The sequence below is a fragment of the Podarcis vaucheri genome (genome assembly GCF_965113315.1).
Source record: "Podarcis vaucheri genome assembly, chromosome: 13".
Lineage (NCBI taxonomy): Eukaryota > Metazoa > Chordata > Lepidosauria > Squamata > Lacertidae > Podarcis > Podarcis vaucheri.
This window is the reverse complement of record NC_138751.1, coordinates 44,275,210-44,301,844: the sequence shown is the minus strand read 5'-3', so window position 1 is coordinate 44,301,844 and position 26,635 is coordinate 44,275,210. Positions and strand designations below refer to the sequence as shown.

General features: G+C 46.1%; 1 protein-coding gene across 4 annotated transcripts in view; it reads left to right on the top strand.

Annotated features, from left to right (window-relative positions):
* The window catches only part of SCN4A (sodium voltage-gated channel alpha subunit 4), a 110,592-nt gene that overhangs the window by 64,219 nt on the left and 19,738 nt on the right, over nt 1–26,635 (top strand). For all 4 annotated transcript variants that reach the window (XM_082194661.1, XM_082194662.1, XM_082194660.1 and 1 more), the window contains 3 exons: nt 7,110–7,466; nt 15,347–15,793; nt 26,497–26,629. In XM_082194661.1, the coding sequence (XP_082050787.1) occupies nt 7,110–7,466; nt 15,347–15,793; nt 26,497–26,629 (937 nt within the window). The remainder of the gene's footprint in view (nt 1–7,109; nt 7,467–15,346; nt 15,794–26,496; nt 26,630–26,635) is intronic.

Genomic DNA, 26,635 nt, shown 5'->3' with positions numbered 1-26,635 from the left:
CTGACCAGTGCCAGAGACAGCCTCACAGGCTGAAATGTCTGTGCTGAGTGCCTGTTGATTTCTTCCTGGTTGCCTAATCCACCTTTAAGGTAGAGCAGGCTTCCTCAACCTCAGCCCTCCAGATGTTTTGAGACTACAGTTCCCATCATCCCTGACCGCTGGTCCTGCTAGCTAGGGATCATGGGAGTTGTAGGCCAAAAACATCTGGAGGGCTGAGGTTGAGGAAACCTAGAGCGACTCTACCAAGACACTGGTGATGTTGACAAGGAAGCATGTGCCATTGCAGCCGTCAGGGCTAGCTAGTCTACTATTTGCTGTGCAAATTTGGCCTTGCAAGAATATCAACTGTATTTTGTTCAGAGAATAGCCAGCTTCTAATCCTTTGGGTTTTACAGCATGGGTTTGTGTGTGTGCATATCCTCCAATGAAAATAGGGACGACCTATTCAATAACAATAATAACAACAACAGCAACAACAACATTACAATAATATTACTATTTTTTCGTTATTTTATGATTTTTATTAAATTTTCTGTTTTACTATTTTGAATGCTCATTTAAACATCCTTAAAATATCAGAGACTTCTTCTCTTTCCACGGTTCATTTTGCATATCATAAATCCCTGCGTATTTTACATAAACCATTCAGTATTCCGTTATTACATCCATCAAAACTTATTTACGCTGTTGAATTTATCTTAATGCTGCCAACTTTTTCAAGTGAACACAATTTACCCCCATATATTCAATAAACATTTTCCAATCTTCTCTAAATGTTTGTTCTTCTTGTGCATATTCCACCCAGTCAGATGAGAGGGTTTAAATAGTAATATTATATATGCACAGTAATATTACTATTTAAACCCTCCCATCTGACTGGGTTGCCCCAGCCTTTCTGGGTGGCTTCCAACAGATATAAAAACATAATATAACATTAAACATTTTTAAAAATCCCCCTAGAGGGCTGCCTTCAGATGGATTGAGGTTGGATAACTCTATACCCTCCAACATTTCTCTGATAGAGACATCCTGCCACACCCTCCAACATTTCTCTAATGAAAATAGGGATGTCCTAAGGAAAAGCAGGACATTCCTGGATCAAATCAGAAACTGGGATGGCATCTGTAAATCCAGGAGAGTCCCTGGAAAATAGGGACACTTGGAGGATATAGAACTAGTGACATCCCACAACCCCAGTGTTAGAAACTGAGATATGAAAGCTAGGATCTAAATGGTCCCTTAAACCTAGGTTATGAGCGCAACAACGGAAAGCCTAGGTGCGAAAGCCAGAGCCTACAGGCCTCCCACCTTAGCTATAAAGAGGAGTAGAAATGTTACGTCTGCTAGGTGAGGTTCAAGTATCTATAGACAAATTAAAGTTAACAACACAAGGCTGTGGCTGAAGCACTCCAGGTCTGGAGGGTGGGAACAGGCTTTCAGTACAACAACTTGCAGATGATCAGCTCTAGATCTCCGTTAAGTTACCTCGGGTTAAGTACTTAATTCATTCCGGAGGTCCGTTCTTAACCTGAAACTGTTCTTAACCTGAAGCTAATGTTAAACTGTTTTTAACCACTTTAGCTAATGGGGCCTCCCACTGCCGCTGCGCTGCTGCCACGCAGTTTCTGTTCTCATCCTGAAGCAAAGTACTTAACCCAAGGTACTATTTCTGGGTTAGCAGAGTCTTTAACCTGAAGCATCTGTAACCAGAAGCGTATGTAACCCGAGGTACCACTGTATGTCCTAAGCATTAAGGCAAGGATTGGGAAACTGTGGCCCTCTAGATGTTGTTGGATGGCAGCTCCTATCGTCTATGGCAGCCTTTCTCAACCTGTGGGTCCCCAGAGGTTCATAGAATCATAGAATCATAGAATCCTAGAGTTGGAAGAGACCACAAGGGCCATCGAGTCCAACCCCCTGCCAAGCAGGAAACACCATCAGAGCACTCCTGACATATGGTTGTCAAGCCTCTGCTTAAAGACCTCCAAAGTAGGAGACTCCACCACACTCCTTGGCAGCAAATTCCACTGTCGAACAGCTCTTACTGTCAGGAAGTTCTTCCTCATGTTTAGGTGGAATCTTCTTTCTTGTAGTTTGGATCCATTGCTCCGTGTCCGCTTCTCTGGAGCAGTAGAAAACAACCTTTCTCCCTCCTCTATGTGACATCCTTTTATATATTTGAACATGGCTATCATATCACCCCTTAACCTCCTCTTCTCCAGGCTAAACATACCCAGCTCCCTTAGCCGTTCCTCATAAGGCATCGTTTCCAGGCCTTTGACCATTTTGGTTGCCCTCTTCTGGACACGTTCCAGTATGTCAGTGTCCTTCTTGAATTGTGGTGCCCAGAACTGGACACAATACTCCAGGTGTGGTCTGACCAGAGCAGAATACAGTGGCACTATTACTTCCCTTGATCTAGATGCTATACTCCTATTGATGCAGCCCAGAATTGCATTGGCTTTTTTAGCTGCCGCGTCACACTGTTGGCTCATGTCAAGTTTGTGGTCAACCAAGACTCCTAGATCCTTTTCACATGTACTGCTCTCAAGCCAGGTGTCACCCATCTTGTATTTGTGCCTCTCATTTTTTTTGCCCAAGTGCAATACTTTACATTTCTCCCTGTTAAAATTCATCTTGTTTGTTTTTGCCCAGTTCTCTAATCTGTCAAGGTCGTTTTGAAGTGTGATCCTGTCCTCTGGGGTGTTAGCCACCCCTCCCAGTTTGGTGTCATCTGCAAATTTGATCAGGATGCCCTTGAGTCCATCATCCAAGTCGTTAATAAAGATGTTGAATAAGACCGGGCCCAAGACAGAACCCTGTGGCACCCCACTAGTCACTCTTCTCCAGGATGAAGAGGAACCATTGATGAGCACCCTTTGGGTTCGGTCAGTCAGCCAGTTACAAATCCACTGAGTGGTAGCATAGTCAAGACCGCATTTTACCAGCTTCTTTACAAGAATATCATGGGGCACCTTGTCAAATGCTTTGCTGAAATCAAGGTAGGCTACATCCACTGCGTTCCCTTCATCTACCAGGCTTGTAATTCTGTCAAAAAACGAGATCAGGTTAGTCTGACATGACTTATTTTTCAGAAATCCATGCTGACTATTGGTGATCACAGCATTCCTTTCTAGGTGCTCACAGACTGTTTGCTTAATGATCTGCTCCAGAATCTTCCCTGCTATTGATGTCAGACTGACTGGGCGGTAATTATTTGGGTCCTCTCTTTTCCCCTTTTTGAAAATAGGAACAACATTTGCCCTCCTCCAGTCTGCCGGGACTTCGCCTGTTCTCCAGGAATTCTCAAAGATGACTGCCAGTGGTTCTGAGATCACATCTGCCAGTTCTTTTAATACTCTTGGATGCAGTTCATCTGGCCCTGGAGACTTGAATACATCTAATCTAGCCAAATATTCTTGTACTATCTCCTTAGTTATTCTGGGCTGTGTTTCCTTTGCTGAATCATTTGCTTCAAATTCTTCAGGTCGGGCATTGTCCTCTTTATCGGAGAAGACTGAGGCAAAGAAGGCATTGAGGAGTTCAGCCCTTTCTGTGTCCCCTGTTTGCATTTCACCATCTTCTCCTCTGAGTGACCCCACTGTTTCTTTGTTCTTCCTTTTGCTACGAACATACCCATAAAAGCCTTTTTTGTTGCTTTTAACCTCTCTAGCAAGCCTGAGTTCATTCTGTGCTTTAGCTTTTCTGACTTTGTGTCTACACGTGCTGGCTATTTGTTTGAATTCCTCTTTGGTGGTTTCCCCCCTTTTCCATTTTTTGTACACATCCTTTTTTAATCTTAATTCAGTTAAAAGTTCTTTAGATAGCCACCCTGGTTTCTTTAGGCACCTTCCATGTTTTCGTCTCATTGGTATTGCCTGACGTTGTGCTTTTACTATCTCCGTCTTAACAAACTCCCAGCCATCATGAACTCCCTTTCCTTTTAGTATTGCTGTCCATGGGATCTCACCCAGCACTTCCCTAAGTTTTATGAAGTCGGCTTTCTTAAAGTCAAGAAATTGAGTCCTAGTATGCTTGGCTGCTACTGTCCGCTGTATAGTAAACTTCAGAAGAGCATGATCACTCGCGCCTAATGATCCTTCCACATCTACCCCACTAACCAGGTCATCAACATTGGTTAGGACCAAGTCTAAAATGGCTGTTCCTCTTGTTGCTTCTCCCACTTTCTGGACAATGAAGTTGTCTGCAAGGCCAGTGAGGAATCTGTTTGACCTTATGCTCTTGGCTGAGTTTGACGTCCAACAAATATCCGGGTAATTGAAGTCCCCCATTACTACTATCTCCCTTCCTTTTGCATGCTTGGCCATCTGTTCCAGGAAGGCATCATCTATGTCCTCCGTTTGGCTTGGGGATCTATAGTAAACTCCCACAATGAGGTCTCTGTTATTCTTCTCTCCCTTAATTTTGACCCAAATGCTCTCACTTTGGCTTTGAGGTTCTAAATCTTGGATCTCTTCACAGGTATACACACCCCTGACATATAACGCCACTCCTCCTCCTTTCTTGTCTGGTCTGTTTCTCTGAAATAGATTGTATCCCTCCATTATTACATTCCAGTCGTGGGACTTATCCCACCAGGTTTCAGTGATGCCTATTATGTCATATTTAGTTTGCTGTACCAAGAGCTCAAGCTCATCTTGTTTATTTCCCATGCTTTGCGCATTAGTGTACAGACATTGAAGTCCATTAATCATTCCCCCGTGTCTCTTATTTAAGGATTTTTTCCTCCCTCCACTAGGTCCGCGTGCTGTTTGCTCCATTTGGTCTATGACATTTGGATGATCATCTTCATTAATTGATAGGCTCCTACCTTCAGGAGCACTGTCTCCCTCCCCCACATTAGTCAGTTTAAAGCCCTCCTGATGAGGTTTCTGAGATTTTTGGCAAAAACATTTCTCCCAACCGTTGTGAGGTGCAGCCCATCACTTGCCAGAAGTCCATCTTCAAGAAACTGCAGTCCGTGATCTAAGAATCCAAACCGTTCCTGTTTACACCATTTGCGAAGCCAGCTGTTCACTTCCACTATTTTCCCCTCTCTCCCTGGGCCACGTCGTTCAACTGGGAGGACAGACGAGATGACAATTTGTGCATTTAGTTGCTTCAATTTCCTGCCGAGAGCCTCGTAGTCTCTTTTGATCTTCTGGAGGCTATTGCTTGCAGTGTCATTGGTTCCCACATGAACCAAGAGGAAGGGGTATTCGTCAGTGGGTTTTATGATTCCTTGCAGTCGTTCAGTTACATCTTGGATCTTAGCCCCGGGGAGACAGCACACTTCCCGAGACATCTTGTCAGGCCCACAGATCACTGCTTCTGTTCCCCTCAGTAGGGAATCCCCTATCACCACTACACGCCTCCTCTTGGGTTTGGTCGGGGTTCTTCCGTGAGCTGTCCGTTCCAAGGTCGCCTGCACATTCCCTGAGGACTGACTTTGCTGCTCGTCTTCATATACCTGATCGACTGTAATGAGGGAGAGATCCTCAAATGGAGTCTGCTCTTCGTCTTCCATGCTAGGGGAGAGGACCTCAAAGCGATTGTGTATTTCTAAACAATCAGAGTGAACCCTGGTCCTCCTACTTCTTTGAGTCACGTTTCTCCATATATCTGGCTCCTGTGTTGGTGAACTAGCCTCCTTCTCAGGGGAGTCCCCTGTCTCCTCCCTGGTGGAGACGGTGTGCTCTGTTGCTTCCAAGAAGAGCTCCAGCTCTCTAATTCTTTGGAGCGTAGCTACACGTTCCTCCAGTTGCTGGACTTTGTCTTTTAAAAGGGCAATCAACATGCAATTGCTGCAGGTAAAGCTGCCTGCAACCTTTGGCAAGATGGCAAACATTGCGCAGGAATCACAGGCGACTGCAGCTGTTCCCCCCCCTTCCATCTTGAGATCGTGTCGTTGGGGGTGGCTACAGAGGTCCTCCATCATAAAAAGCTTGAGGACAGGACAAATAACTTCCCCCACACACACACACACCAAAAAAAAAAACCTAGGTCTCCCCCAACAAACGTTTGAGACTAGCTCCCCTAAATCTAAAAGATGGGTATAACTGCGCGCGCCGCTAGGCGCGCGCCGCTGCCCTTCAGACTCTGATAAGCTCCTCCCACAGCTAATCCCCTGCCTCAACAGAAACCCTGCCCCCTCTGACCTTTACACAGGGAAAACAGCTAACCAGCCACAAAGAAACACACACACACACACAAGAAAACCCTTTTTGCTCCTTCTTCAACTGCTGCCCTTCAGACTCTGATAAGCTCCTCCCACAGCTAATCCCCTGCCTCAACAGAAACCCTGCCCCCTCTGACCTTTACACAGGGAAAACAGCTAACCAGCCACAAAGAAACACACACACACACAAGAAAACCCTTTTTGCTCCTTCTTCAACTGCTGCCCTTCAGACTCTGATAAGCTCCTCCCACAGCTAATCCCCTGCCTCAACAGAAACCCTGCCCCCTCTGACCTTTACACAGGGAAAACAGCTAACCAGCCACAAAGAAACACACACACACACAAGAAAACCCTTTTTGCTCCTTCTTCAACTGCTGCCCTTCAGACTCTGATAAGCTCCTCCCACAGCTAATCCCCTGCCTCAACAGAAACCCTGCCCCCTCTGACCTTTACACAGGGAAAACAGCTAACCAGCCACAAAGAAACACACACACACACAAGAAAACCCTTTTTGCTCCTTCTTCAACTGCTGCCCTTCAGACTCTGATAAGCTCCTCCCACAGCTAATCCCCTGCCTCAACAGAAACCCTGCCCCCTCTGACCTTTACACAGGGAAAACAGCTAACCAGCCACAAAGAAACACACACACACACAAGAAAACCCTTTTTGCTCCTTCTTCAACTGCTGCCCTTCAGACATCATCCCTAGCCAGCAAGGCCAGAGCTCAGGGATGATGGGCGTTGTAGTCCAACAACATCTGGGGACCCACAGGTTGAGAACCACTGGTCTATGGTCATTGATGGGGCTGATGGGAGTTGGATTCCCAACATTTGTGGGTCCACAGGTCCTGAATTCCTGCACTGGTGCCTGCATCTTGTGTCTAGCAGCTGAGATTTCCAGGGGCTAAGCAGGATTCCTCTTGCTTCCGCAGATGAGAGTCTTCAAGCTCGCCAAATCCTGGCCAACGCTCAACATGCTGATCAAGATCATTGGCAACTCAGTGGGTGCCCTGGGCAACCTCACCCTCGTGCTGGCCATCATCGTTTTCATCTTTGCCGTGGTGGGGATGCAGTTGTTCGGGAAGAGCTACACCGAGTGCGTCTGCAAGATCAGCAGCGACTGCACGCTGCCGCGCTGGCACATGCACGACTTTTTCCACTCCTTCCTGATTGTCTTCCGCATCCTCTGCGGGGAGTGGATCGAGACCATGTGGGACTGCATGGAAGTGGCGGGGCAGACCTTGTGCCTCATTGTCTTCATGATGGTCATGGTCATTGGGAACCTGGTGGTGAGTAGTAACTAGGAAATAATAGCGGTACAATAATCTTTATTGTCATTGTCCCATACAGAACAACAAAATTGAAAAAATCTACATCAGACATTCAAAAACCAACAAGCCTGCTATCCCAGCCATCCCAACCTGGCTAGCCCCCTAAAAACTCTGACCCCCCATTTTTAAATACAATATACTCCCATAGAGACTCCTTAAAGGTAAAGGTAAAGGGACCCCTGACCATTAGGTCCAGTCATGGCCGATTCTGGGGTTGCTGCGCTCATCTCGCTTTACTGGCCGAGGGAGCCGGTGTACAGCTCATGTGGCCAGCATGACTAAGCCGCTTCTGGTGAACCAGAGCAGCCCACGGAAACACCGTTTACCTCCCCACCGGAGCGGTACCTATTTATCTACTTGCACTTTGAGATGCTTTCGAACTGCTAGGTTGGTAGGAGCTGGGACCGAGCAATGGGAGCTCACCCCATCGCGGGGATTCGAACCGCCGATCTTCTGATCGGCAAGTCCTAGGTTCTGTGGTTTAACCCACAGCGCCACCCACGTCCCAGAGACTCCTTACACTATGTTTAAAACCAAAATCGCATTTGGATAGAAACTGTTTCTCAGCCCTAGTCTTTATTATAACCCTGTACCTTCTTCCAGAAGGCAGAAGCTGAAAGAGATCATTTCCGGGGTGTGCACTATCCTGCACTATCTCTGCAGCTTTCTTATGGCACCTGGAAGCGTGGATTTGATCCAAGGTGGGAAGAGTGCACCCAATTACCGTATTTTTTGCTCTATAAGACTCACTTTTTCCCTCCCAAAAAGTAAGTGGAAATGTGTGTGCGTCTTATGGAGCGAATGCAGGCTGCGCAGCTATCCCAGAAGCCAGGAGAGCGAAACAGATTGCTGCTTTCACTGCGCAGCGATCCCTCTTGCTGTTCTGGCTTCTGGGATTCAGAATATTTTTTTTCTTGTTTTCCTCCTCCAAAAACTAGGTGCGTCTTGTGGTCTGGTGCGTCTTATAGAGCGAAAAATACGGTATTCTCTCCGCAGTCTTTACAACCCTGGACAGCATTGTTTTTCCCCTGTCCGTGCAGCTCCCAAACCACACACATAGACCGCAAGTTAATACACTCTCAACAGTATAATGGTAAAATGCCATCAACAGGTCCTTTGGGAGGGCCTAAGTGTTTGGGGGACCTGCACGGTTAGACAGGCACTTCTCACTGCAAATCGAATCTTTCCATTTGAGAGGTCCCCAATGCCACATAAGCAGGGAGTACACAATAAAGATGGCCGGGGATGAGTGGAAAGCAGTTCCACTTGCCTTCACCATGATCCTGTCATCCAGCTCTGTGTCACTTGGCTTTGCTTGACACTTTTTTCGTGGCCCTTCAGCCCTTTCTGAAACCATGCCAGCTTTCCAGAAAAACCTACGGTTCTTTTTTATAGATATAAATCTTTTTTATTGAGTTTTACACTGCAAATTTAAATTCAAACATTAAACATCAACATCATTTAGGATTCCCTGAAACTTTTGACTCCCCTCCGCCCTTCCACAGTTACCATTTTCAATCTCTTTCAACTGCTTCACTTATTTTCTCTGTTTTTCTTAAATAACCCATTTTTACCTTAATTTTTAGTACTTTACAAGCGTTACTCAAATCCTGGCAAAGTTTTTAGTTGTTTACAGTGTTCTCTTAAATACATTGTGAATTTTCCCCATTCCTTCTTAAAGTTCTTCTCTTCCTGGTTTCTGATTTTCCCTGTCATTTTCGCCATTTCGGCATCGTCCATCATCTTCATCAACCATTCATCTCTGGTCAGGACTTTATCTTCTTTCCATCTCTGGGCCACTGGTATCCACGCTGCTGCCGTCGCAGACATAAATGATCATTTCTGCTCCTTTGGTATCTCTATACCTAAAATTCCTAATAAAAAAGCCTCTGGTTTTTCCACAAACATTATTTTAAACATTTCTTTCAACTCATTGTATACCATTTCCCAGAATGCTTTTGTTATCTTGCACGTCCACCACATGTGGCAGAATGTGCCTTCTTTCTCCTTACATTTCCAACATACATTTGAAGCCGTTCTATACATCTTTGCTAATTTTATAGGTGTGAAATACCACCGATACATCATTTTCATATAGTTCTCCTTCAGCGAAATGCCTACAGTTCTTAATCCATGTTTAGGACTTAGTCCTGGTGCAGAGGCAGATTTCAGAGAACGCGACTGGTTTGCCCACACTGGGTGCTGTGCCTAGAGGGTACCGCAATAATGACATAGATCGGAAGGCGAAAGGTGGGGGGGGGGACGCCAAATTTTAGTGTCATCCAAGGCACTGCTTAAATTTGAAAGCCCAAAGTCTGCTGCTGCCTCGTGTTAGTGAGAGAGTGTGGGGATGAGACCTGGCAGACCCAGCCACAAATTAAGCCCTTTTCATCAAACCCTCTGTTATGTGCTGAGTTGAATAGGATCCAAAATGCAGCAGTCTGATTGGTCCTAGAACAATAGGATCCAAAATGCAGCAGTCTGATTGGTCCTAGAACAATAGGATCCAAAATGCAGCAGTCTGATTGGTCCTAGAACAATAGGATCCAAAATGCAGCAGTCTGATTGGTCCTAGAACAATAGGATCCAAAATGCAGCAGTCTGATTGGTCCTAGAACAATAGGATCCAAAATGCAGCAGTCTGATTGGTCCTAGAACAATAGGATCCAAAATGCAGCAGTCTGATTGGTCCTAGAACAATAGGATCCAAAATGCAGCAGTCTGATTGGTCCTAGAACAATGCAGCAGTATGATTGGTCTGCAGGAGCCACCCAATCCAGCTCCAGATGGAAGTGAATACACAACCTGATTGGCCAACAGGAGAATTCCGGAATTAGCCAATCACGTGCAGCCCATTGTGTAAATAATGTATATAAAGCAGATATTTTGGGGAAACTTTCATTCCTCCTCACCACTATGAGCTGAATAAAGAGCATGAAATCCACTCTCGACTCTGAGTATATTTCACCCCCTCTCTCCTTGACATGGGGCTTCCTGATCAAGGAAGAATATGAGCTGGGACATAGACATCTAGACTAATATTCAAGCTGATGCACTGCTTTCTGTCCTTTCACTTCACAGGCCATTTCCTTCCTCTGCTCTGAAGAGTAAGGTTTCCGTCATTTTATTTCATTCGAAGGCTAAGGCTGGGAAAGAATCCCAAACCCACCCGAAGTGTGGAAGCTTTTGTCACCCGCAGGCCACTCGCTCTCTGAATTGAGGAGCTTTGAAGGTTTCAGGAATTCCTGGCGGCTGGGCCTCCGAGGACTGACAGCTTGCTTAGGGTCCCTTAATCTTGAAGGAATTTGCTGAGAAAGTGATATGTGCAGGGGAGCCTTTCACGGTCATTGAACGGGATGACCTGGGATGAAAGCTACAGCTATAGGATATAATCAAAGCACCTCTGGAAATTAAACCAGCGCAATACTAAATGCGTCGTGAGGCAGTGGTTCCTTTGCCAGGAGTAATGTGTTTATCATTAACACTGGAAGCATATACAGTCATACCTTGGAAGTCGTACCTTGGAAGCGGCTGTTCCGGTTTGCGAACTATTTTTGGAAGCTGACCGTCCGACGGTGCTTCCATGGCTTCTGATTGGCTGCAGGAGCTTCCTGCAGCCAATCAGGAGGCGTGCTTTGGTTTCCGAACATTTTGGAAGAGACTTCCGGAACGGATTCCCTTTGACTTCCAAGGTACTTTATTTTGACTAAACAAGGTCTTCTAGAGCAAAATATACAATGGGAGGCTTAGTTTGATCAGAATCTTGCATACACTTCCAGAGTTAACGCTAAATACACTACTTCTGGTAAATGAGCCACTAAATTTGTGTCCCAGGCTTTTTACACTTGTCTAGTGACGCGGGTGGCGCTGTGGGTTAAACCACAGAGCCTAGGACTTGCCGATCAGAAGGTCAGCGGTTCGAATCCCCGTGACGAGGTGAGCTCCCGTTGCTCTGTCCCTGCTCCTGCAAACCTAGCAGTTCGAAAGCACGTCAAAGTGCAAGTAGATAAATAGGTACCACTCCGGCGGGAAGGTAAACAGTGTTTCCGTGTGCTGCTCTGGTTCGCCAGAAGCGGCTTAGTCATGCTGGCCACATGACCCGGAAGCTGTACACCGGCTCCCTCGGCCAATAATAAGAGATGAGCACCACAACCCCAGAGTCGGCCACGACTGGACCTAATGGTCAGGGGTCCTTTACCTTTACATTTTACCCATGTAGTAAAAAAGGTAAAGGTAAAGGACCCCTCGCAGTTAAGTCCAGTTGCCAACAACTCTGGGGTTGTGGCGCTCATCTCGCTTTACTGGCCAATGGAGCCGACTTTTGTCCACAGACAGTTTTTCCGGGTCATGTGGCCAGCATGACCAAGCCGCTTCTGGTGAAACCAGAGCAGCGCACGGAAACACTGTTTACCTTCCCGCTAGAGTGGTACCTCGCAGGGATTCGAACTGCCGACCTTCTGATCGGCAAGCCCAAGAGGCTCAGTGGTTTAGACCACAGCACCACCCGCGTCTATATACTATCTGAAACCAAAGGGGCACATTGGTTGCCAGATGTGATTTCCCCCCCCCCCCCAGCTCTCCTATGCCACTAATGGAACCTTTAAGCAGTTTACATACATACCAGAAAGACCAACAGGCAAGGGAAATGGCCATGTGTGGAAACATGATAAATGTCTTCTCACTCTCTTCCAATGCGCCTTCCTCAGCAGCAGCACCACTGGTAACGCTGTCAAAGGACAGGCTAAACTATGCTGACCTGGCACAGTCCTGTTAAACTGACGAGCACGCTCCTTGTGTAATGATAAGGTGCTTCTGAGCATGTGCAGAGTGGCTCTCCACAGCATCACTAAAAAAATTAGCCCTGGGTTCCTAGGTTAGCACATATGACTTTCAGCCTGCCTTCAGCTGCCGCTCTCTCCCATTTCTGACTTTATAATATTTTTATCGTATAATGACAAGCAAACACAGAGGGATAAAAATGTATTACATAACGTGAAGGAAATTAATTGTGTCTGTGGATACTTGGCTTCTTGGTAGTTGAGTAAACAGTTTAAATTGCAATTATCATGCATTCCTTACATTCCACACTTTGTGCTCCGTCAGCCTAATAATAATAATAATAATAATAATAATAATAATAATTGTACTGCGCCCACCTGACTGGCTTGCCGCAGCCACTTTGGGCAGCTTCCAGCATATATAAAAACATAATAAAACATTAAATTCTTCCCTATATGCCAGTAGTTCCCAACCTTTTTTTGGCCATGCATGCCCCACTTAAGCATCTCTAAAATCCTGATCCCCCCGCCCCCGGTGACATATAATTCTTATAATTCAAAAAGTGAACTCCCATTCACTTGGAGGAAGCCTAAAAGACCATTCCCTGTTAATAACTCATTCTCGAATTGCTCCCCTTAAAAATCAAATTGCACCACTGTGGGGACCACAGCTATAAATAAAAACAACACCTTTGAAATGTATGGGCTACTCACCTACAAATAAAGTATTGTGTTGGTCAGTGAAAAACTCCCTGCAGGGGTAATATTTCCTACTACAGTGGTACCTCGGGTTAAGTACTTAATTTGTTCCAGAGGTCCGTTCTTAACCTGAAATTGTTCTTAACCTGAAGCACCACTTTAGCTAATGGGGCCTCCTGCTGCTGCCGCGCCGCCGGAGCACGATTTCTGTTCTCATCCTAAAGCAAAGTTCTTAACCTGAGGTACTATTTCTGGGTTAGCAGAGTCTGTAACCTGAAGTGTATGTAACCTGAAGCTTATGTAACCCGAGGTACCACTGTATAGTCACTCCCAGAAGATACTTTTCATCCCATCTCCCCCATTTCCAAATACCCTCATTTTTAGAATTTTGTGGTCTGGCCTCTGCGCTCGGTCTACAGTGGTACCTCAGGTTACATACGCTTCAGGTTACATACGCTTCAGGTTACAGGCTCCGCTAACCCAGAAATAGTACCTCAGGTTAAGAACTTTGCTTCAGGATGAGAACAGAAATTGTGCTCCGGCGGCATGGCGGCAGCAGGAGGCCCCATTAGCTAAAGTGGTGCTTCAGGTTAAGAACAGTTTCAGGTTAAGAACAGACCTCCGGAACGAATTAAGTTCTTAACCTGAGGTACCACTGTATTTCTAGAGTGCCCTGAGCTGGCTACTCATCCCCCGCCCCGGCACCACTTCTGGCATTTCCGTTGCAGGTTTATTATGAGAGAAATGGCGGAAGTGACCGAGTGGAAAAAGCAAACGACTTGAGGAACCTTTAGGGTTACGAAGAGCAAGCCGGTGGCGCTCTGGGCTGTAATTGGCGCTTCAGAGAAGCACCCGAGAGCAGCAAGGAAACTGGAGGGGTTTATATAAAGGTCCTAGTTAAGTCATGAGGCATGAGCCATGTGCAAATAGCCACACCGACGACCTTGAATATCAGCAAAGCCCCGTCTCAAATGTGCTCCTGGCAGGGAAGAGGCACAAACACCGACAGCTGTGAGTGGGCAGGCTGGCTTTCCTCAGCAAACACATTCCGCTTTCTTGCTGATGTTACTGTACATCAGTACATCCCACCAGTACCCATACCCTCCAATATTTCTCCGAAGGAAATAGTGATGTCCTATTCCATAATCGTAATTTTATTATTTATACCCCACCCATCTGATTGGGTTGCCCCAGTCTCTCTGGGCAGCTTCCAACCTATATAAAAACATAATAAAACATTAATATTTTTTTTAAAAAAAACCTTTCCCATACAGGGCTGCCTTCAAATGTCTTCCAAAGTTTGCTTACAGTATCTCCATGGCTCGGGGGTCGCATAACTCTATACCCTCCAACATTCCTCTGATGAAAATAGGGACATCCTAGGTAAAAGCGGGACATTCCAGGATCAAATCAGAAACTGGGGCGGCTTCTGTAAATCCGGACTGTCCCTGGAAAATAGGGATACAGTGGAACTTCAGTTGTCAAACTCCTCCGTTGTCGTATGTTTCGGCTCCCGGACGCCGAAAACCCAGAAGTAACTGCTCTGCTTTTTGAATGATTTTCAGAAGCTGAATGTGCTACGTGGCTTCCGTTTTGAGTTTCCCAATTGTATTGATGCTTCCACTTTCAGTTTTCAATCGTTTCGGAAGGCGAACTGTCCTCTGGAACGAATTATGTTTGAAAACCAGGGTTCCACTGTACTTGGAAGGTCTGTTCTTAAAGATAAAAGGTAAAGGGGCCCCTGACCATTAGGTCTAGTCGTAACCGACTCTGGGGTTGTGGCGCTCATCTCGCTTTAAAGGCCGAGGGAGCCAGCGTACAGCTTCCGGGTCATGTGGCCAGCATGACTAAGCCGCTTCTGGCGAACCAGAGCAGCGCACAGAAATGCCGTTTACCTTCCCACCAGAGCAGTACCTATTTATCTACTTGCACTTCGATGTGCTTTCGAACTGCTAGGTTGGCAGGAGCAGGGACCAAGCAATGGGAGCTCACCCCCTCGCAGGGATTTGAACCACCGACCTTCTGATCGGCAGGTCCCAGGCTCAGTGGTTTAACCCACAGCGCCACCCGCGTCCCATTCTTAAAGATAAATCAGAGCAAATGGCTATTCAGGTTTTCTGTTTGCTCCAATTCTGCTTTAAAGAGTGGTTTTTTACAGGAAAATCTCCAGAGCAAAAAAAAAAAAAAGGTGTTTGTGAGCTTGGACAAGGAGCTTTAAAGCACAGAGGAAAGATATGTGTGGATGAGCCCTAAGGAGAGATCTGTAAATATTCCACACAAGTACCATACTTGTGTAATGAAGCAAGTTAAGTCCTCCTGAACATTGAGCTGCCATCTCCTTTTCCCCCTCTCTCCTTCCAGGTGCTCAACCTGTTCTTAGCTTTGCTGCTCAGCTCCTTCAGCGCCGACAGCCTGGCAGCATCTGACGACGATGGCGAGATGAACAACTTGCAGATCGCCATTGGCAGGATCACCCGGGGGATCGACTTTGTGAAAAAACATGCCCTCCTCCTGCTTCACCGGCAGCTGAAGGAGAAGAAGGCGGAGCCCCCTGCCGAAGACCAGGAAGACAGCAAGAAGGAGAACTTTGTCCTCAACCATTTGGACACAGGCCAGGACTTCAAACCCGACTACATGGATGGGATAGCCCTGGATGGGATAGCCAGGAAAGAGCCACGCATCGATGAACTGGACCATATGAACTTCATCAACAATCCTCACCTGACCATTCATGTCCCAATAGCCTCGGAGGAGTCTGACCTGTATGACGAAACCGACACAGGAGAAGAGACTGCCGAAGACACCAAGGTGAGTCCTAGATCCCAGAGAGGACGGAAGCAGACCCAAAGGTACTCAGTGGCGTGCGGTCAGCGGACTAGGGGGACTAGACTGGTCCCCTGAATGCTCCCAGTAAATTAAAGTACTAAAGTCTGCTGCCTCTATCCCAAAACACAGGGAGCTTCTCCCTGGCTTAGGGAGGGAGGCTTGATGCCCTGATGGGGTCCAAGAGCTCTTCCACCATCTTATAATGATAGTAATCAGTGTTTAGGGGTACTCTCATTTTGACTCAAGAGAATCACCATTTTATAGTTCAAATCGGGGGAAATAAATACAGTAAATGGACACAAGTACCAAGATTCACAAAATGTTTAGGGGTATGCGTACCTTGCATACCCCCAGAAAAAAGCACTAATTATTATTATTATTATTATTATTATTATTATTATTATTATTATTAATTTATACCCCACCCATATGGCTGGGTTTCCCAAAGCCCACCTGCAGAGGAAACTCAAATGTATCATTTCAACTGGCAAGAGAAAGCTTATTTCTCTTGCAGGCCATTCTGAAAACAGAAGGTGTGCCTGAGCCTCAAAGAAAACTCTAGAGTAAAGCATATCTGCTGCAGTAATGTTTAGGCCGCAATCCTGTGCTCCCTTACTTGAGAGTTTTCCTCAGTACGACTTGCTTCTGAGTAAACACGCATGGGCTTGCGCCGTCAGTGTATGAAGTCAAGGGTGGTTTGCTCTGTGTGTTTCCTCCCTTTTACTATATAGCCTTTTTGGATACTTTGGAGAGGTGCCCACATTACAGTGGTGCCTCGCAATACGAAAATAATCCGTTCCATGATTCTCTTCGTCTAGCGGTTTTTTCGTCTTGCGAAGCAAGCCCATTGACGGATTAGAGGATTGGCACTATTAGCGGCTTTTAGCGGCTTATCAGCTTATCGGATCAGCTGATAAGCAGCTTAGCGGCTTAGAAAAAGGGGGGGGGAGGAAAAAAAACCCCGCAGGAACTCACAAGACATTTTCATCTTGCGAAGCAAGCCCATAGGAGATTCGTTTTGCGAAGCACCTCCAAAACGGAAAACTCTTTCATCTAGCGAGTTTTCCGTCTTGCGAGGCATTCGTCTTGCAGGGCACCACTGTATATGTGGGCATTTTGAATGGGCTCCACTGTGTAACGCAGTAAAGCCTCTCCTACCTAGAAGAGTCTACCCATTCTTAGGGTGGATAAGTGAAAAGAGGAGAGAGAGCCTGCCCCTTTAATACTAGCGAAGAAGAGGGAGTTTTAGTAGTTAATAAGTAATAATAACTTATTATTTATATTCCGCCGATCTGGCTGAGTTTCCCCAGCCACTCTGGGCGACTCCCAACAGAATATTAAAAACACTGTAAAACATCAGACCTTTAAAACTTCCCTAAACAGGGCTGCCTTCAGATGTCTTCTAAAAGTCAGATAGTTGTTTATTTCCTTGACATCTGCTGGGAGGGCGTTCCACAGGGCAGGCACCGCTACTGAGAAGGCAATACAGTGGTGCCTTGCAAGATGAAATTAATTCGTTCCGCGAATTTTTTCGCCTAGCGAATTTTTCGTCTTGCGAAGCACGGTTTCCCATAGGAATGGATTGAAAATCAATTAATGCGTTCCTATGGTCAAAAAAAGTCCAAACAAAGCCAAATTTGGTACAACAAGAGTTTATTAAGTTCTCTTTAAAGTCACACATACTGTAAAGAGCATTTCAAAATTCAAACCCAGAATTTTTTTTAAAAAACAGCAGAGTGGCCCAATGGTCACAGAAAATGATAAAAATGCAGAAAAAAACACACAAGCTTCCAGATTCTTGCAAACCCCTTCCCAACACCAAGTCCTTGAATTCCAAACACCCCAACCCAAAATCCAAAACCCCCCAAAAAAGTTTTAAAAGCTTAACTTACCAAATGGCTGCAAAAGAAGTTTTGGAAAAGCTTCAAAAATCACCAAAGTCTTTAAAAACCTCAAAAAAGGCTACTATGTACACTGCGTTCTATGAGTTGCTCCTCGAAGTCAAGTCGCAACTGTATTAACGGTGTTAAGAAAAAGGAAACAAACTTGCAAGATGTTTTCGTCTTGCGAAGCAAGCCCATAGGAAATTCGTCTTGCGAAGCAGCTCAAAAACAGAAAACCCTTTCATCTAGCGAGTTTTCCGTCTTGCGAGGCATTCGTCTTGCAGGGCACCACTGTACCTGGTTCCCTGTAGCCTCACTTCTCGCAGTGAGGGAACCACCAGAAGGCCCTTGGTGCTGGACCTCAGTGTCTGGGCTGAACGATGGGAGTGGAGACGCTCTTTCAGGTATACTGATATAGCTCATACAAGCAACACCTGCTGGAATGCCTACTTCAACACTACTTTTAAAGGTCCAGGAGCCCTTGCCTTTCTCCCCAGCTGGCAACCCTGTCCATAAAGGTAAAGGGACCCCTGACCATTAGGTTCTGAAAGATCTTCATTGGCTCCCACTACGTTTCGGAGCACAATTCAAAGTGTTGCTCCTGACCTTTAAAGCCCTAAAGGGCCTCGGCCCTGTATACCTGAAGGAGTGTCTCCACCCCCAGCATCCAGCCTAGGCACTGAGATCCAGCACCGATGGCCTTCGGGTGGTTCCCTCACTGCGAGGTTACAAGGAACCAGGCAGAGGGCCTTCTTGGTAGTGACGCCTGCCCTGTGGAACGCCCTCCCAGCAGATGTCAAGGCAATAAACAATTATTTTACTTGAAGGTGGCCCTGTTTAGGAAAGTTTTTAATGTCTGATGCTGTATTGATATGTGGTCTTGGCAGCCACTCCCAGTCACCAGTCTTGCTGCCGCATTCTGGATTAATTGCAGTTTCCGAGTCACCTTCAAAGGTAGCCCCATGTAGAGCGCATTGCAGTAGTCCAAGCGGGAGATAACTAGAGCATGCACCACTCTGGCGAGACAGTCTGCAGAAACCCCAAAGAGAGATTCAGCTTAGCCGAGCTTCAGTGGGATTTTCGCAAGGCGCAGTTGCAGAAGGGCGAGGAAAGGGCTTGGACCCGGAGGAAATAATCAGCTACGCAATGCGATCAAAATATGGGTCAAGGGAAAGTGTGGAGGCGCCCTAACCGGTCACCAGTTCAGCCTTTAAAGCACCAGTGGATCTATAGTCACTGGATGGACGCTTGTTAACATGCCTCACCATTTGCAGTCCCCCAAAAATTTCCAAGTAGTCCTTCTGCTGAGGCCTTCACGGCAACGGCGGGTGGGGAAGAGCCTAGACTTATATCTTCAAAAGCTGGCAGGTCCTACGCTGGTAACTGTGTGACATCAGACTGTGACCAGCTTTCATATACAGTGGTGCCTCGCAAGACGAACGCCTCGCAAAACGAAAAACTTGCAAGACAAAAGAGTTTTCCGTTTTTGAGTCGTTCCGCAAGACGAATTTCCCTATGGGCTTCTTTGCAAGAAGAAAGCCCATAGGGAAATCTCCGGGGACCTCTTTTAAAATGCTGGCGGTCGGGAGCAAAGACTTTCGCCCACCGCCGGCCTTCAGAAGAGGTCCTGGACCTGGTCTGAAGGTGGTTTCCATAGGAACGCATTGATTGATTTTCAATGCATTCCTATGGGAAACCGTGCTTCGCAAGACGAAAAAACTTGCGGAACGAATTAATTTCGTCTTGCGAGGCACCACTGTATACCATATTTTTCGCGCCATAATACGCACCTGACGATAAGATGCACCTAATTTTTAGAGGAGGAAAACAAGAAAAAAATATTCTGAACGAAACGAAACAGTGGATGTATGATTTTTGTGGTTCATGCTGTGGCCACAGACATGTGATCTGATGGTGAATTTGGGGTGACCTAATGCAAAAATCCTGAGGATCCATGGGCTTTTACCTCCCCCCTCCCAGGCAGCCTCTGCTAGCGTCCCTTTTCTCTCTTCCGATCCCACCAATCAGCTGTTTCCTTTCAACACTCCCTTCCCTCTTGTTTGCCTTAGTGTCTTTTCCTTAGCTGGAGCAGTTTTTTGCTCCTCCTTTTCTTCTAATTTCTCTTCTTATTGCTTTAGTCTTCCTGTTCCCCCCCCCTTTGCTGTCTTTACCTCCCCCCTCCCAGATTGCCTCCTTTATCTCTAGCGTCCCTTATCTCTCTCCCCGATCGGCAAACGATCAGCGGCTTTGTTTCAACACCCACTTCCCTCTTTCAAAAACCCCCCACATGATCTGCTTTTTGCCCCTGGGCAATTCGGCTCCAGGGACCACGCATGCGCTCCATAAGATGCACAGACATTTCCCCTTACTTTTTAGGAAGAAAAAAGTGTGTCTTTTGGAGAGAAAAATACAGTAATTCCTGGGGCTCTCCTAGTTACTTTTAGAGGCAAGGTGCGATGGCTCAGGCTTCAAAGCCTAGCAGCTTTTCCATGGAGGGTGGGGGGGGTGGGACCCATCTCCCAAGGCTCGTTGTCACATGTCCACAGATGACTCCCACTGGGGTATTAACGCCAGATCCAATTGTAGGGGGGTCAGCAAGTTTCCTTAACCCTTAGGCTCCTCTGCCTTCCCCTCCCCCAGTCATTTATAATCACGCTTGAAAAATTAGTCTCCTTGCATGCATCTTCACCCTCGCCTCCCTGCCAAGTCCTCCTCTATTTGTTGACGTATCATGTTCCTTAGCAGTGACTTGGGACTCTGGGGGCGGAGGCGCTGTCAGGGTCTCTCGTCCAGCCCCTCCTCTCCCCAGTGCCAGAGCAAATTAAGCCCCCAGCCAGCAGCCGGTTTTGCAAACAGATGCTTATAGTTTGCGGTTCATTCTCTCTCTCTCTCTTTTTTTTAAAAAAATATTATTTATTTGCTTTTTCAAATCGGCATTTTACGCTCACATATCCAACATACGTCGTAAAATCGAGATGCCAAAGAATCTACTGGACACCCCCCTCCTCCCATTTGTGGGTCCTATTGTTAGTCGTTTCCTCCTGCATCTTTTATAATAACCCAAATTTTTTACATCTCCATTACAGTGGTACCTCAGGTTAAGTACTTAATTCGTTCCAGAGGTCCGTTCTTAACCTGAAACTGTTCTTAACCTGAAGCACCACTTTAGCTAATGGGGCCTCCTGCTGCTGCCGCGCCGCCAGAGCACGATTTCTGTTCTCATCCTGAAGCAAAGTTCTTAACCCGAGGTAATATTTCTGGGTTAGCAGAGTCTGTAACCTGAAGCATATGTAACCCAAGGTACCACTGTATAGCCAAAATTCACCATTAAACTACAAGTGCTATTCCAATCCTACTAACGGTTTTAACTGTTTACAATGATTTTTTAAAGATAAATTATAAATTTCCCCCATTCCTTATTAACATTCTGGTCTTCCTGGTTTCTGATTCTTCCTGTCATTTTAGCCATTTCGGAATAGTCCATCAACTTGAGCTGCCATTCTTCTCTGGTCGGGACTTCTTTCCATCTCTGAGCCAAGAACATCTGTGCAGCTGTGGTTGCAGATATAAATGTTGTATTTCCCCATCTATAAGACACCCCCTAATTGGGGGGACTCAGATTTAAGAAAATGGGGGGGGGAGATGTAATTGTGTATAAGACGCCCCCTAATTTTTGACATTATTTTTTAGGGGGGAAACCTAGTCTTATACACGAAAAATACGGTAATCTATGGACTTCAGCACCTAGAATTCCTAAAAGAAAGACTTCGGGGCTTTTTAAAGGAAAAGTTATTTTAAACCTTTCCCCCCAATTCATTATATATCATTTCCCAAAATTCTTTTACTACCTTACACGTCCACCACATATGTTAAAAGGTACCTTCAGTTTGTGGTTCGCTCTCGGCCTCAACCACTGCCCTAACACCCCCCCCCTCTTTCTGTAGTGCTTGGGCAGTTAGTGGGGCCCACACATTCTTCCCTGGATGCTCTGCCCTCTAACCGCAGCCACTTGGTGGCTGGTTATCCTTGCTCCATGGGTGGAAGATGACGCTTTGCACATGCACAGAGACACTTCTAACCACTTTGTGGTTTCTGGGGCTGAGCACGACAGTGTAGAGCTGTGGGAATGTTCAGGGTGGCAGGAGAGGATATATACAAAGTGTTGGTGCTGACCTTTAAAGCCCTAAACGGCCTCGGTCCAGTATCTCTGAAGGAGCGTCTCCACCCCCATCGTTTTACCCGTACACTGAGGTCCAGCTCTGAGGGCCTTCTGGCGGTTCCCCCACTGCGAGAAGCCAAGTTAACACCCTGTGGAACGCCCTCCCACCAGATGTCAAAGAGAACAACAACTATCAGACTTTTAGACGACATCTGAAGGCAGCCCTGTTTAGGGAAGCTTTTAATGTTTGATGCATTACTGTATTTTAATATTCTGTTGGGAGCCGCCCAGAGTGGCTGGGGAAGCCAGACCAGATGGGCGGGGTAGAAATAAATTATTATTATTATTATTATTATTATTATTATTATTATTATTATTAGTATCCTTCCTAACCTGCGCTAACAAGTTCCTTTACTTAGCAGAGTGCATTCCCCTTTCTGCAGCAGAAAACTACTTGCAAATTCATGCAAGTTTCTTAAGACAATACGCAATTCGATCCGGCTTGTCCAGATTAAAATGTGTTCTAATATTTTCCTGGTTTGACTGCTTGAATCCCTCCTAAAAGAGTAAAGACACCACATAAGCAATAAAAAGAAAGTTCACTCGTGATCAGACAGAGCACAGTGTGATCCCTGAAGGCAGGCTTTAGGGTTAAAGTTACAAACTTATACTAACAGGTTTATCCCATAAGAGAGATGACCTGGGGGACTGCTTGGCTGGCAGCCAGCAGTTCATTCCAGGAAGTTTGCAGGACGAAAAGAAGATGGGAAAGAGGGAGAGTAGCAGCATGCCTTGTCCTTTTACCAGGTCTGGAAAGGTCACGCCCACCCACCAGTCACATGCAAGGAAGGATGCTCCAGGCCAGGAGGAACAGGAAGTTTAGACTGGCTGGACCAAACATTCCCTTGCATGTCCACTCTAGGAAAACAAGGAATGTTGTACTTGACTGCTCTCAGTGGATTACATCCCACAGGGGCAAATTCCACCCATCTCTAACCTGCAGGGTCTTGCTTCTGCCTCTGAGTTGCCTGATCAAGATTCAGAAGGTGGGGATGGAGTGAAAAGATCCTTCCAGTGGTCAGGGAGGCGGAGCTTCAGTGATTTGCATAGCTCCTTGTCTCATTCCATCACCCACCCCGGCCACCACCACCAATAGGTAGAAAGATAAGATAATCTGCGTCATGGCAATCTCCTTTTGCAGCCCATTTTCTGAAACTCCCAGGGGCAACTAGTTGACTGCTATCAGAAACACAGTGGCAAGCTAGATGGATCTTTGGTCTGATCCCATAAGGCACTTCTTATTGTGTTCATCCTTGCTACAGATTGCTATTAGATCTGCTCAGATCAGGTGTGTGTGAGAGAGAGTGTGTGTGTGCACATCCCCCCGATAATAATTTTTATTAGTTTTCAGTTACAATCCAATAATAGCCTCATTATAACAATTCCAATTTATAATGCAATTCCTAATACCAATCATTCAAATGCCGAATTATATACCATACTTTCCTGTCTGTAAGATGCCACCGTGTATAAGTCACAAAAAATTGTTGAGCTTTTTTGGGGAGAATTGCCCAGAGTTGTTGAGCTTTATTAGGGGGCGGGAATCACTCACCCCAGCCGCATGCTTCACAAAATCCGCTTCCCCAACAGAAGCTGCCAATCGCCAGCCCAATTGCCGCAGCATCGGCCAATCAACACCACCCATTGACGCAGCAAACAACTAAAAGAAAGGCTTCAGGCTTTGTTTTTTTAGAAAATGTTGTTTTAAACATTTTTTTCAACTCATTATATATCATTTCCCAGAAGTCTTTTACTACCTTACATTTCTACAACATATGATAAAAAGTGCCTTCTTTTTCCTTACATTTCCAGTATACATTTGACCCCATCCTGTACATTTTTGCTAATTTATTAGGTGTTAAATACCGTTGGCACATCATTTTCATGTACCGTAATTTTCTTTCAACGTGTAACATGCTGTGGACTTTAAATCCCAATTCCATAACAGTAGACCCATTGTAATCAATGGACATGAGTAACTTAGGTCTATTAATTTCAATGCAGTGGCTGGATAACTTCCCAGTGTGTCCCAGCAGAAGGGGACTACGTTGAGTTACAGTGGTGCCCCACAAGACGAACGCCTCGCGAGACGAAAAACTTGCAAAACGAAAGGTTTTTTCGTTTTCGAGTTGCTTCACAAGACGAATTTCCCGATGGGCTTGCTTCGCAAAATGAAGCTTGCCCCGCAAGCTCCGGGGATAGCGGGAAGCGCAGCGCGTCTTCCCCGCTGTCCCCGGACCTCTTTTGAAGCAAGGGGCGGCGGGGAGAAGATCGCTTCTCCCCATTGCCAGCCACACAAGCTCCGGGGATAGCAGGAAGCGCAGCGCGTCTTCCCCACTGTCCCCGGACCTCTTTTGAAGCAAGGGGCAGCGGGGAGAAGATCGCTTCTCCCCGTTGCCAGCCCCGCAAGCTCCGGGGACAGAGGGGAAGGCGCAGCGCGTTCCCCTCTCTCCCCGGACCCCTTTTGAACCAAGTGGCGGCAAGGGGGAGAAGCGATCTTCTCCCCTCCGCCCCTTGCTTCAAAAGAGGGGACAGAGGGGCGCTTCCCCTCTGTCCCCGGACGGTCTCCATAGGAACGCATTGATTGATTTTCAATGCATTCCTATGGGAAACCGTGCTTCGCAAGATGAAAAACTCGCAAGAAGTAAAAACTTGCGGAACGAATTAATTTCGTCTTGCGAGGCACCACTGTATTCAGAGTTGAGGACAAAACAACAACAACCGCTCAGCACATGCTCAAGGAACAGTGCTTCCAACCTGTCAATCCTCCCTTGCAGTTGTAGAAAGGCAGGGATCAGCAAACTTTTTCAGCAGGGGGCCGGTTCACTGTCCCTCAGACCTTGTGGGGGGCCGGACTATATTTTGAGGGGGGGAGAATGAATTCCTATGCCCCACAAATAACCTAGAGATGCATTTTAAATAAAAGGACACATTCTACTCATGTGAAAACACGCTGATTCCCAGACTGTCTGCTGGCCGGATTTAGAAGGCAATTGGGCCAGATCCGGCCCCTGGGCCTTAGTTTGCCCAACCACCTTAGTTTGATCAGGCTTCCTCAACCTCAGCCCTCCAGACATTTTGAAACTACAATTCCCATCATCCCTGGCCACTGGTTCTGCTAGCTAAGGATCATGGGAATTGTAGGCCAAAAAAACATCTGGAGGGCCAAGGTTGAAGAAGCCTGGGTTGGATTCAACAAATAGTTGCTCACTAGGGGTAGAGGGAACCTGCCTGCCTCCAGCTCCTGTCAGTTTCACCATTTCTGAACTGGCATAAACTTTGACCTAAAGGCTCTTCCACGTAAGCCGAGCTATAGATGTTTCAGAGAACCTAACTCGACCGTACTAATTATATCTCAGGTTATTTGTCATACGTCCAACTGCGAGAGAGCCGGCTGAAAAGGGGATAGCAAAGGCTTTGAAGCTTCGTAGGAAAAATTATTTGGGAGAGGTTGGGAAATCCCCTCCTCCTTCATCGCTTGAAAGAAGTGGTGTGTGCTTGTCAACTCGTACTCCTTGCGGGGGGGATCTCATTTCAGAAGATACAGGTAGTTAAAGGAATGTTAAGGTCTTATATAAAATAAATGTCCATAACTGTACAAGGCAAACACATACAAAAATAGATAAACCACATGTCTGGAAACAGTACAGGAAAACAGTCCTAAAGCCATTTTGACTCTTTCAGTCACCTCAAATATTTCTCTGCAAGGAGGAAGGAAATGGAAAAGCCTTCCCATTGTCTTAAGGGTGTGTCTGTGCATGAATAGGGTGAGCCTGTGACCTGGATTCTGGAATTAAGTAGCTATCATCACAAAAGAGTGGCCAAATGGCCCAGGTAATGTAATCAATGATCCATTATCAGGTATCCTGGCAGACAGGAGGAAAAAACCCAACACACAGATTTCTGCTGTAGACCGCCTCTTCTCTGGTGTATGTATGATGTATGCAGGTGGTGGTCTTGGGCTCCAGGGTGGGCAATTAAAAATGTCTATATAAGGGCTTGCGCGGCATTGTTCTGGGTTCCTCCTCTTTGCAATTCCCAATTGCAATTCAATGTATCCCTATCATGTTTTATGATTTTCCTGATATTGTAAGTGAGCTGGAACTGGTCTGTGACCATAATAAAAAATTCATTCATTCAGCCCTTTCCTTCCTCCTTGCAGATAAATATTTGAGGTCAATTTGGGAGGGTCAAAATGGCTTCAGGTTTGTTCTCCTGTACTATTTTAGACAGATGGTTTATATACTTATGTATGTGTTTGCTTTGTACATTTATGAACATTTATTCTCTATTTGAGACCTTAGAATTCTTATAGCACAAGGGAGGCGTTCATAGTGAATTACGGCACCTCTTTTTCTAGAAAAATAGCACTGGTCGTCCCTTTTAATCGGAGAAATGTTGGAGGGTATGCTGTTGTGGGCTGCTGCTTGCAGCTGGGGAGGATGTACTTAATGCCCTGATATCCGGTCATTTGTTCATTGTAATAGATGTAGGCCCATGATTGAACATCGCTTGGTGGCACTCATACACCCTGCATAAAATCTAATGTCCTTCTAGACTGTCATTCTCTTTGCTCTTCTCAGAAGCCTCTGTCAGATGGGACTGAGTCGTCCATATGCAGCACTGTTGATTATAAGCCCCCAGACCCTGAGGAGGAGGTAGCTGTGGCTGAAGAGGATGCCGAGAATGATGAGCCAGAGGAATGCTTCACTGAAGGTAGGG